This window comes from Antechinus flavipes, chromosome 4, assembly GCF_016432865.1.
Source record: "Antechinus flavipes isolate AdamAnt ecotype Samford, QLD, Australia chromosome 4, AdamAnt_v2, whole genome shotgun sequence".
Taxonomy (NCBI): domain Eukaryota; kingdom Metazoa; phylum Chordata; class Mammalia; order Dasyuromorphia; family Dasyuridae; genus Antechinus; species Antechinus flavipes.
In genome coordinates, this window is record NC_067401.1 from 188,873,037 (window position 1) to 188,885,634 (window position 12,598).

Sequence of the window (12,598 nt, forward strand, 5' to 3'; positions counted from 1 at the left end):
TTGTGGAGCATAATTTTGGAAATGTGTATAGAAGAATTGCACATGTTTAACATATATTGGATTACTTGCCATCTAGGGAAGAGGGTAGGGAGAAAGGAAGGGGGAAAATTGGAACACAAGGTTTTGCAATGGTGAATGTTGAAAATTATCCATGCATATGTTTTGAAAATAAAAAGCTTTATAAAAAAAAAAGAGGGAAGGGGTGAAGGAAAAGCAAAAGGTGGGAGAAGATGGGAAGGTCTATGAGTGGGAGGAGGTTAAGTAACAGCAAGGGTTAGCAAGGATAAGAAAAAAGCAATATACACAAACACTTCAAGGATCAGGAGTAAAATCTATTTGAAAAAAAAAAAAGGTAGGGCTAATAAATCATTGATCTTAAGACAAAGTCAAACATAAAGATTCAGTCAAGAGAGAAGTCTACATTACATCAGTGATACTAATATTGTTTCAGATAAATGTTTACAGATGGGTAAATGCATGTGTACATATGTATTTGTATAGATATATATATGTGTGTATAGATATATTTATATGTATACGTATATGTATATGTGTAAATGTATCTATGCTTAACTGCTTGGATGAGGTTGGGGGGATAAAAGGGGTGGAAAAAAATAAAGTTTAAAAAGTATGCAGCAGGGAACAAAAGCACAATCTACAAGGAAGCAAAGAAAAGATGGGACACTCATGAGTATAATTTCTTCTATTAATATATATATTTTCTTGAAATGAAAATGTATTGTTATATATTTTGAATCCTCCCTGGTGTTCTGCTGGGTACATGACAATGTTTGTTTTGTTTTATTTTGTATTTTTCTGCAGTTTTTTTACTTATTTTGTATTTAACAATAAAATTTTTAAAAATTAAAAAAGATATATATAGGTTAAGCTGGCATTTTTTTAAATAACAACTTTTTATTTTCAAAATATATACAAAAATGGGCAGCTAGGTGATGCAGTGGATAGAGGACCAGCCTGAAGTTAGGAGGAACTGAGTTCAAATTTGGTCTCAGACACTTAACACTTCCTAGCTGTGTGACCTTGGGCAAGTCACTTAACCCCAATTGCCTCAGAAAGAAGAAAAAAGAATCACTCAGAATATAGCAAAGATAATTTTTAACATTCACCCTTGCAAAATCTTGTGTTCCAAATTTTTCTACCTCCTTTCCCTCCATATCCACCCTCCTCCCCTATACAGCAAGAAATCCAATATATGTTAAACATGTGCAATTCTTCTATCCATATTTCCACATTTATCATGCTGCATAAGAAAAATCAGATCAAAAGGAGGAAAAAATTAGAAAAAAAAATAAAAGCAAGCATACAACAACAAAAGAAGGTGCAAATATTATGTTGAAATCCACAGGCAATTCTCACAGTCCTCTTTCTGGATGCCGATGGCTCTCTCCATCACAAGTCTATTAGAATTGGCCTGAATCACCTCATTGGTATTCTAAATGAACTAAATAATCAAATTAAAACATATGAAAATCAAAGGAGATAAGGCAATAAAAATAAACATAGTTTTTTAAAATGACCATTAAAAGGGCTAAACTATTATTAAATTAATTTGTTTTAAGAGAAAACAGCAAAATTACCAGTCATAGTCAATAAGCATTTATTACGTACCCACAAGCACTGTGCAGGCACTATGCAAACACTGTGGATACAATGGAATGCTTATAAGACACAGTCCCTGCTCTTAAGGGTTACACAAGGAAAATTTAAAATGAAATCTAAGGAGAAGAAAATAAAAAATATTAATAATTTATGTAAAGGTACAATAAATTAGCAGATTAGTCAGTTTCCAAGAAGTCACTATATAAACTATTTTATTTAATATAGCAACCTTAGCATACAAGACTCTTTGTTTGGTAAATAACATGTTTTAGGAAAAAAATTTTTGGCACCAAATATTGTACATATGGTACAATTCCTAGTTCCAAATGATGGAATGTCCTTAGCTAACAAGCTAAATCCTAAAAGTTATTTAGGACCCAAAAAGAGTTTATTAGCTATAAGGAAAAAGATACCATGAGGCATGGTGAGGAGATGAAAGACATCATGAGATACTGGTGGGGAGAGGAGAGAGGAAAGACATCACAAGGCAGAAATACATGTCAAACTGACTCAAAAGGGATTTAGCAAAGATAGCATAAGCTTTAGACAGATTTATAGGAGAAATTTAAGAACAAGGGTTTGATATAACCTGGGATTTCTGGCTGGACACAGCAAGGTGGACACAAGCAACTTCCACAGAGGTTAGAACTATAAGATTAAACTGATCCAAGTGCTCTTCCATGCTTGCCTCAGGGAATAATTTTATAGTTTCCCTGAATTGTTCTGCCTCAGTTTCCCTGAATTGTTCTGTCTCAATCCCCTTGGTTGCAACTTCACTTCTCTGCTCATTAGAACTGAAATAATTAGGGCTGTGGAGATCTGACATTCCAGAAGATAAGACTCCAGAATGTCCTGTCTCAGCTACCTAATTGGCATTGTCTAAATCTCTAAGTTTCAGACTTCCTGGCTCTAGTTGGACACCTCCTAAGTTCTCCCAATTTGTTAGAATTTATGGTCCTACCCCCAACAGTCAGACCTAGATTGATGGTCCCTGCCTGGAGATTCCTGCTCACCAGAGTTTGTACTCCAACCCTCCTGCATTTGTCTATCTACCCAAGCTTAGAGCCATATATGTCATTGAGAACTTACATTCACTGCTAGATGTTTTGAGACATCAGCCCTGGGGGCAACATGCCCCACCACAATCTCTCCCTCTGAATAAAATATTAAAAAAACTCAAATCTATTTTGCCTCCATTTCTCCAGCATTATACCTCAGGACCTCATCATAACTTTAGAACAATTTTCAAATAACAATAAAAATAGATTTGATGAGGTGAGGGGGAAGAGATCCCTTCTGGTCCAGGTGCAGGTCCTATGTGAAAGAATTTGCAAACCCGAAATCTGTATGGAGATTTTTATTTTTCACTAAGAAAGAAGCTTTCTTAGCAGTCAAAACTCTTGATTAAGAATTTGTTAGAGATGAATTAACAAAATCATGACTATATGGAATAAATCTTGGCCTGGGGCTGGGAGCTGTCTGGGCTAATCAGTAGAGGACTATCAGACAGAGATCTCCAACTGAATGAAACCACTTAACTGGGAGTTTGCAGGCTTTTCCCAGGGTCTGGGAACTCCCTGAAAAGGATAGTTTCTGGGCCCCCCAGAGATCTCAGTTTATGTCAGATTCATCTATGAAAGAGATAACCTGTGTTCACAAAAATAATAAAATTTTAATAATGCTTCATTTTTTCTAAGTGACTCCTCAAAAGTGAAGGAATAGTCAAAAATGGTCTACTAATTTGTTTAATTTTTCCCACATCCTTTTTCTCTGATGATTCTTCCATAAGGACATCCACTTTAATTGGACTTGTATCTTGAGGCTGGAGAAGTGGATAAGCAATACTCCATTCAAATGTTTTACGGCTCTTCTTCTTCATCTGCTTTTGAAATGGAGGAGGATGACTTGGGATTCTTATAGAAAGTCTTTCCTTGATCCTTTCCTCACTAAATTCTCTACCTCTATTCATTCGTTCTAGATGTTCTTTCATTTGCTGCTTCTGGTCCGACTCTCTTATATGCTTTCTCATGGATGGGGTCTTCTTGATGTCATTCTTTTTATTTTCAGAAAATAGAATTAGGGGAAAATGTGTTTTGCTTGAACTTTGGGGCAATGATTTATATTTTATATCTTTACTATATCTGGCCTGTTCTGTTCTGAGTATATGACTCTTTATATGTTTTAACTCTCTCTTTGGTACTAAATAGTCCCATTCTTTAATTTTTGAGCTTTTCTGGCTTTTTGGTATTTTTACTGGCTCTATTTGGGGCTTCTTAAATTCATTCTGTTCTTCCATCATTTCCATTATTCTTGTATAGTAGTAATTCTCTGCTTTAGCAAGTCGGTAATCAAAAGACATAGCCTTTTCTTTAGAAAGTGTTTCATGTTCCTCTTTATATCTTTGAACTAACAGATTTCTTGCTGCTGGAGTATGTAAACCACCTAAACTCTGTCAAAATGAAGTGGGAATTTTTTGATGGTTTTTTGTTTGTTTTTTGTTTTGTTTTGTTTTTTACATTTTTCTATACTGTTATACACAAGCAAAACAGTAAAGGCTGGTTCAAAGAAAAGACACTGGGGGCTGGCTTTCTCTACATTTGGTAAAAAAAAAAAAAAATAGCAGTTAGGTTTGGTCTGCTTTCACTGCCAAATTAAATAGCTGAGGCTATTTTTTAAAAATTTCAACCCAATATTTTGACCTCAATTCAAATTCCATGTCAAAATTCACTTAACTAGCACTGACTGTGATTCTGGACAAGTGACTTTAATTTCTGCCTTCATCTATAAAATGAGGATGACATAGCCTACCTCCCAGAGGAAGGATGATGAGGATCAAATGAGATAATATTTATAAAGCACTCTGCAAATATTTGAGTGCTATGTAAATATAAATTTTTGTTTTGCAATCTGCAAGATGAGTTGGGAAATGTTGCTAGCACATAAATTTGCTGATTAAAAATACCATATCTCTCTTATTACATAGTGCTATGCTAGTTAACTTACCACAATTTTTTTTTCTAGTGGGGATTGATGACCTATGGCAATACGAGGGTCTTGGGTACTTTTTGCCCAGGATAATCTAAATGGTGAAGAAGACAATAGTATTAAAACTTAGGAAACTGTTTCTATAACTCAGATAATAAATTCTATCACAAAGTTTGAGCACATTTAAAACCAAGAAATCAAATACTTATAATTGTAATTAAGAGTATTTTTCAAGCAAGGGTTTTTTCCCCTACCCACTAATACTAATTATATATATGTACATACATAATAGATATTATATGTAAAGAGATAATACATATGTGTGTGTGTATATATATATATATATATATATGTATGTGTATATACATAAAAACACACACATAGATACACACATAGAGAAAAAGAGAAAACATGATTTTTTTCCAATGTAGAAATACTGCCTTTTCTGAGATGGAGAATAAGTAAAAATTTTACCACCACCATCCCCCTTTCCCCACCTCTGATTACTTCTGAAATGGAACAACAATCCAAAATTGTGCTTACTTCTCTTGAGGACTAAGTTTTACCCATTCTGAGTCTGGCAGTATGTTGCTAGATTTTGGTAGTCCATTAGTCCTTATTTCCACACTAGATCTAACACTCTTAGATCTTTCTTTCTTTTCTGGTGCAATTATAGTCTCTGGATAGTTCAGTTCTTGCTCTTTCTGAAGCTTCTTGGCCATTACCCTCTGAGCCTCAATCTGCAAATACAACATCTTTGTACTCCAATTCTTCTTGGTACCAATCTATTTTCTAAAGTTTTAATTACCAACCTCTCAATTTCCTAATCCTGCTTTCATTCATTTCTCCAGTACTCTAGTCCATAATACTCTGAATTATCTGCTGACATCTCATAGGATGAGAAATTCCTGTTAACATAGGTTTATTTATAGAGCAGGTTGAATGGCAACAAGAGAAGGTCACAAACATTGCTCTGTGTCATCACCAGCTTAGTCTGGGGTTATGTGAGTGCATGTTTAATATTTAAATAATTTAAATATGCCAAAACTGATATTTCTACTAGACATTTCCTCTACTAACAGAGCCACAACCCTAATTCAAGTGATTACCTGTTCTATTACAATATACAGTCTTTTAATTAGACTATATGCTTCAAGTCTGTCCCTATTCTAATCCATCCTTGACAAAGTGATTTTTCTAAAATATAAGTTTGACAATGTCACCCATCCTGCCCCTTCCCCAATTCAATGAACACCAATAGTTTCCCATGACCTTTAGCATCAAATATAAGCTGTTTGGCCTTTAAAGTCTTTCATAACCTGGCCTCTACCTAGCTTTCCAGATATGATACAATCATTACCTATAAGAGTTCTTTCTCTCTGACAATATGGATTCTTAGTTATTCCTTGAAAGAGAATAAAGATGGTCCCAAAAACTTGATGGAGGCTGGAGACATTCAAGCTGTGCTTCCCTTGCAGTAGCTTCTGCTATATGTGTTATAATAATTTGGTTTCCCAGTTATCCACTTATGTAAAATGAGGGCCCTTCAGATTTGGTGAGTGTCCTAAAACTTGGGACTGTAGAATCACCACATTCTGCTCTGGTGAACAGACAAATTTTCACACAGAGATGAAGGGATATTTGATCTATAGAAGCTAAAATGCCAAAATATTCTTGTTGAATATTTGTTCTATGATATGGCTAAGTAAAGATCTTGTTAACTGATATTTTAATGATCTATGACTGCTTCATTTCATTCCAGCATGAGTTAGATCTGCCACGTTTCTTACACATTACTCTCCTCTACAAATCAGCCTATTTGTCATTCCTCACATATTTAAGTTTTATCTCCCATCTGCTCAACTTTGTAATGCCTGCCCTCCATGACCTTCCTCATTTTAATGTCTCTTAAAATCCCTGGCTGAAAGTCTTAGTGCCACCTTCTGCAGGAGGCCTTTCTTGCTCCCTTCACAGTTGCTAGTACCTTCCCCTTAAATACTACCATTTCTAAATGTACATATTGTCTTTCTCATTAGAATGTAAGCTCCTTGAGATCACAGCCAATTTTTTGTATGTTCTTTGTACCCCTATGCTTAGCATATATCTGACATATTTAAAAACTGCTTACATGTTATATAAGCATTGTAGTTGTTTGATCATTTTTTCAGTCATGTCTCTTTGTGACCTCATTTGGGATTTTCTTGGCAAAGATAAATAAATGGTTTGCCATTTCCTTCTCCAGCTCATTTAACAGATAAGAAAAATGAAGCAAACAATTAAGTGACTTGTTCAGGGTCACAGAGCTAGTAAGTGTCTTTAAGACCAGATTTGAACTCAGGAAGTTGAGTCTTCCTGACTTCAAGCCCAGTACCTCAGTATCTACTGCACCATCTAAGTCATTCCTTATATAATCATTAGGTAATTATTATTACATTTACATGGGCAGCATCAATCTTGAAGGTCCTTGTAGTTAACTTAGGAAGTAGGGAATTATTACAATATCTGTGAGATTCCATGAAAAGTTGGATACTACTGAAAAATGACTAAACAACAAAATTTACACTTACAAAAACAAATGTATTTAATAAATGCTTGTTGATGGATCAAATGATTTGGTAAAGCCAGACTGAGTTCCACTAATACTGCACATAACCCAAGTTAGAACATCGTAGCTACTGTTCATTAAATCCTTAGTTAACCACAGAAACTTTCAAGAGTAATGCTATCCATAGAGCAGTTAGGTGGTGCAATGGATAGAGCACCAGCCTAGAAGTCAAGAGGACCTGAGTTCAAATGTGACCTCAGATACAACATTTTCTAGCTGTGTGACCTTGGACAAATCACTTAACCCCAATTGCCTCAGGCAAAAAAATAATAATAATGCTACCCAAGAACTGGAAAATGAGTAGATGCCCATCGATTGGGGAATGGCTAAATAAGTTAATGGAATATTATTGTTCTATAAAAAATGAACAAATGATTTTAGAAAGGCCTGGAAAGATTTACATGAACTGATGTTGAACAAAACAAGCAAAACCAAGAATACATTGTACACAATAACAGCAAGAATGTGTGATGATCCAACTATGAAAGACTTAGTTCTTCTCAATGGCTCAGTGATTCAAAGCAATCCTGTTGTGATCTTCTTCTTTTAAAATAAGTAGAATAGTTCTCTCTGGGGGTAACCTCAGCTGCTATCATGCCCCACCTGTCCTTTGATTGATACTTTGGAGCTGGGCCCTGCCTCTCATTCCTCTGGGTCAATATACATTTAGAGGCCCAGTGAAAGCCTCGATTACATTTTGGACATGGGGTTTTGGGTTTTCTCTCATCCTGTCTTCTCACTCTATCTCCATTTCTACATTGGACTCTTAGATGTCCAACTTTTCTACACTGAAAATATCGACGAGTTTCTCTAGAATTCCTTTGCCAAGAAGGACCTTGTCTTTCCATGTTCATCATAGTTTGGGCATAATAAGCATTTGTGCCCACTGTCGCACAGCATCTTATGATCTCCTCTAAAGGAGCATTTTTGTCTAGCCCCCATATAATTCTCTTGCAAACCTCATTGGCATTTTCCTTAGCCAAATGTCTAGTCATTATTTCTGTTGCTGCATTGTCTCCAATGGTTCTTATTACAGCTGTTTGCAAACATCCTACAAAATCTGCAAAAGGTTCATTGGGACCTTGCTCTATTTTTGTAAAAGCATTATTTCCATCTTTCTGTCTAGGGAGAGAATTCCAAGCTTTTATTGCAGCTTTAGAAATTTGCTCATACACTATTATGGGATAATAAATCTGTTCTGAACTCTCTGCATACTGACCTTCACCAGCTAGTTGGTCAAAAGCAACTTGTACAATAGAGCTCCTGTTTGCCTATTGCATTGGGCTTGAATCCTACATAATTTATGAAACTCTGAAAGCCACAATAAATTTTGTCCCAGTTCTAGACATATCTTAGCTATGGATTTCCAGTCATTCGGGGTTAAGATTTCATAAGACAAATTATGTAGTAACATCTTCACATAAGAGGATGTAGCCCCATAAAGAGTGCAACCCTTTTTCAAATCTTTAATTTTTTCCAAATTAAAAGGAGTGTATCTTCTCCCTTTTTGACTTGAGGAGTCGAGCTCTTCAATCACAGGATATGCATTTATAAAATCAGATATATCTTCTCCTTTATTTTTTGCTTTAATTAATGCCTCTTCTAATCTTGTCATATTCTGCTTTACAGGAGAAGCTGATTGTGTTTCTCCCTCTCTTCCTCCCCCTTCTTCCTCTACCCATGAAGAGTTAATTGAGGGGGGAGGGTCATGAGATGTGGAATGATCTAATTCATCCTGCTGCCAAGTATCACACTCAGAATTGTAATTAACTCCATTCTCATCTGATTCCGTCCTCCTTTTCACCTTGTAAAGTTGGCACCTCTTCCTCCTGCATTTTCTTTTTCTTCATTCTAACACTTAAAGAACTTCTTATAGCCAATTGTATTAAATTGTATGTATTAAGTATGTCTTTGGAAATTGAGTTAAGTCCATTTTTACTATAGAATCGACAAAGATCCTCTCCTACTAATTGCCATTCGTTTAAATCTAATTCCTTTTCCAGAGAGAAACAAGGACATATGTGCCTTACAGTTTGTAAAAGTTCAGTGATCTGCTGTAAAATTATTATTAAACCTTGGCTTTCCATAACTTTGACAATGCTCTCTAAACATTTTCCTTGAACAGAAACAGGCTGTTTTCTAAATATCTGTCCCATCTTAGCTGAAATTCTACTTTAACTTTTTTAACAAAATTTCTTTGTTATACTCACCCTAATTTCTGGGTTGAGGAGTCTTTTCACTGGATCAGGATCAGAGGCTTTTCCACTGAAATCCACTGAGGTGGGGGGGGAGGGGTCTGTCAGCCGCATGTTGGGCGCCAAGATGCGGTGATCTTTTTCTTCTTTAAAATAATATAATATGATTCTCTCTGGGAGAGAGAGCAGGTTTTTCAGGGAGGTTTTCTTGAGGGAGCCTTAGTATCAGTTCAGATCAATAATTACCCCAAAATGCAGCCAGTTGGTAAAAATATAAATGTTTATTTCCTCCTTCCAAAGTAGCCTAGTTAGTTGAGGCCTTTCTCTCTGCTTGGTTCCAAGAGCTCCCTCCGAATGTCTCCAAATCCAAAGGTTTTGTCCTTCAGCCTCTGCCTCTACTTTCTTCAGCCTCCAGCCAGCACAAAGATGGAATGACTCTCTTGTCTCCTTCACTTGGGGCTCGGCTAGCTTTCTGGCGAGTCTTTCAGACCAGCTTGGTCTCAGTGGGGGAAGTGCAGGAGCCCAGCCACTACAGTGCTGTGAGATGAAGATGAATCTGGTTGTGCCTCTGAGAGAGCCTTCTCAATCTCCATCTCCTGCTCAACTCTCTACTCGTAGCTTCTTCCTCTGAAAACTCTTCTTCTGCCACCAGCCAGCCAAGTGGAAAATATTCTGGAATGAATCACTCTTCACTGAATTATATATGACTCTTCTGAGAGAATGGGATTATGAGTTTTCTCCCATAGTGCTCTCTGGCCCTAAGAGCTTCAAGGGAGGTGTGAATTCAGATATCTCATACTAAACCCTGAAATTTCCCAAACATGTGAACTCCAATGAGTAAAGGTGCAAACACAAGCATTGTATCAATTAGTTCTGCTTAATACCTTGTTTCAGGTTCTGGCCCAACATATCTTCTTATAAGAGCAGATCAATAATCTATCAACTCTAATGAGTTAGCAGTTTGTAAAGATTCCAACACAATCCCAATAGACTTTGGACAGAAAATACTATCTGCATCTAGAAAAAGAACTAAGGAGACTGAATATAAATCTGCACTTGCTATGTTCACTTCTTTTTTCTCTTTTATTAATCTCTTCCAGAGTTTTTCCCTTTTGCTCTGCTTTTCTCTCCCAACATTATTCAAAAAGCAATGTGTGTTAAAATAAATAAATATATATAACAAAAGAACTCTTAAGAAAAACCAACCAACATATTCATCACATGGCCAATGTATTTTTTGTTGTGTACAAATTGTCTAACATTCTCCCAATTTAGAAGAGATAAATTTTATTTTTGGTCCAAAATAAGTCCTGACAGTGGTCTGAAAACCTCTAGTGTTTAACTTTATTGCAGTCATCATATTTGTTCTCTTTTCTTCACTTTCTTTTCTTTGGAACAGTTTGAAAAAAAAATCTTCCCATGTTTCTCAGGAATTGGTATGTTTCTCATTTCTTAGTACTTTACTATTTCATTGTATTAATATATATGAATTTATTTGGCCTTCTATAACTGATGCACATCACTTTTATTTACAATACTTTTACTCTTACAAAGAATGTTACTGTAAATATTTCTCTGTCGTTGACTTGTGTGGACCACATGCTCAGTCCTATTTACCACTGGATCAAAAAATTATTAATAAAAATTTTAGACACACACACACACACACACACACGCACACGCACATACATATACAAAGACACACACACAAAGGGTAATGCTACTCTTGTATACCTAAATCACCTCTCCTTCCCAATTTCTAATGAAAAGGAGTACCATATTTTCCCATAGAAATCCTCCTTCCTTGTTTCTGTTATTTTCTCTATGAAAATCAAGGTTTAACAAAACTAATGCAGGCAAGATCAAAAGGGAAACAATAAACTGGGAAAACATTTTTATATTCAAGGATTCTGATAAAGGCCACATTTCTAAAATATATAGAAAATTGACTCAAATTTATAAGAATTTAAGCCATTCTCCAACTGATAAATGATCAAAGGATATGAATGGGCAATTTTCAGATGAAGAAATTGAAATCCTTTCTAGTCACATGAAAAAGTGCTCTAACTCATTATTGATCTGAGAAATGCAAATTAAGACAATTCTGATATACTACACACCTCTCAGATTGGCTAAGATGACAGGAAAAGATAATGACAACTGTTTGAGGGAGGGTGTGGGAAAACTGGAACACTAATACATTATTGGTGGAATTGTGAAATAATCCAACCATTCTGGAGAGTAATTTGGAACTATGCCTGAAGAGTTATCAAACTGTGGTTACCCTTTAATACAAAAATTTTTCTACTGGGCTTATATCCCCAAAGAGATCTTGAAGGAGAGAAAGGGGACCCACATGTACAAAAATGTTTGTGGCAGCCCTTTTTCTACAAAAAGTAACTCAAAACTGAGTGGATGCCCATCAGCTGGAGAATGGCTAAATAAATTATAGCATATGAATGTTATGGAATATTGTTGTTCTGTAAGAAAAGATCAGCAGGATGATTTCAGAGAGGCCTGGAGAGACTTACATAAACTGATGCTGAGTGAAATGAGCAGAACTAGGAGATCATTGTACATGGCAACAGCAAGATTATACGATGATTAATTCTGATGGACATGGCTCTCTTCAACAATGAGATGATTGAGACCAGTTCCAGTGATCTTGTGATGAAGAGAGGATTGTGGGAATTGTATGGTTCACAACATAGCATTTTCACTCTTTTTGTTATTTGCTTGCATTTTTTTTTCTTTTTTCCAGTTTGATTTTTCTTATGCAGCAAGATAATTGTATAAATAATGTATGCATATATTGGATTTAACATATATTTCTACCATGTTTAAAAAAACAAAAAGAAAATGAAGGGTTTGAGATGGGAGAAGAGATGAGTTCTGATAGATTAGAACTCATCAGAGTTCTAATAACTAGGTTCTGATCTCCTGCTACTCTTAGCAGAGTGAGTAATCTGAGATTGTCAGGGAGCCTCCTGGGAGACCAAGGAATGACTAGTTAAAGTGATCAACAAAGGTTTGGGAAGATAGTGAATTACATTCTACCTAGCCCAACCAGTTGAGGCATTGCTTCCTAAATTTACCCAGACTGCCCCCTATATGTTCACCCCTTCCATCTACATTTTCTCAGTGAGGAAAAAACAAGTTCAAGACAAGCAAGTTCCATCTCTTTCAAACTTTC

At 35.8% G+C, this 12,598-nt stretch overlaps 1 protein-coding gene across 4 annotated transcripts in view; it reads right to left on the reverse strand.

The window, feature by feature from the left end:
* Positions 1–5,491, reverse strand: part of LOC127561014 (putative uncharacterized protein ZNRD1-AS1) — a 48,944-nt gene extending 43,453 nt beyond the window's left edge. The window contains exons 1-4 of one of the 4 annotated variants that reach the window (XM_051996087.1): positions 5,418–5,491; positions 5,149–5,345; positions 4,624–4,699; positions 3,273–4,069 (exon numbers count right to left, since the gene is read on the reverse strand). In XM_051996087.1, the coding sequence (XP_051852047.1) occupies positions 3,293–4,069; positions 4,624–4,699; positions 5,149–5,327 (1,032 nt within the window). In that variant the 5' untranslated portion in view covers positions 5,328–5,345; positions 5,418–5,491 and the 3' untranslated portion in view covers positions 3,273–3,292. Of the gene's footprint in view, positions 1–3,272; positions 4,212–4,623; positions 4,700–5,148 lie in introns of those variants that run through there. The other 3 variants (XM_051996089.1, XM_051996086.1, XM_051996088.1) reach the window with 3 other exon arrangements.
* Positions 5,492–12,598: the final 7,107 nt, after the last annotated feature.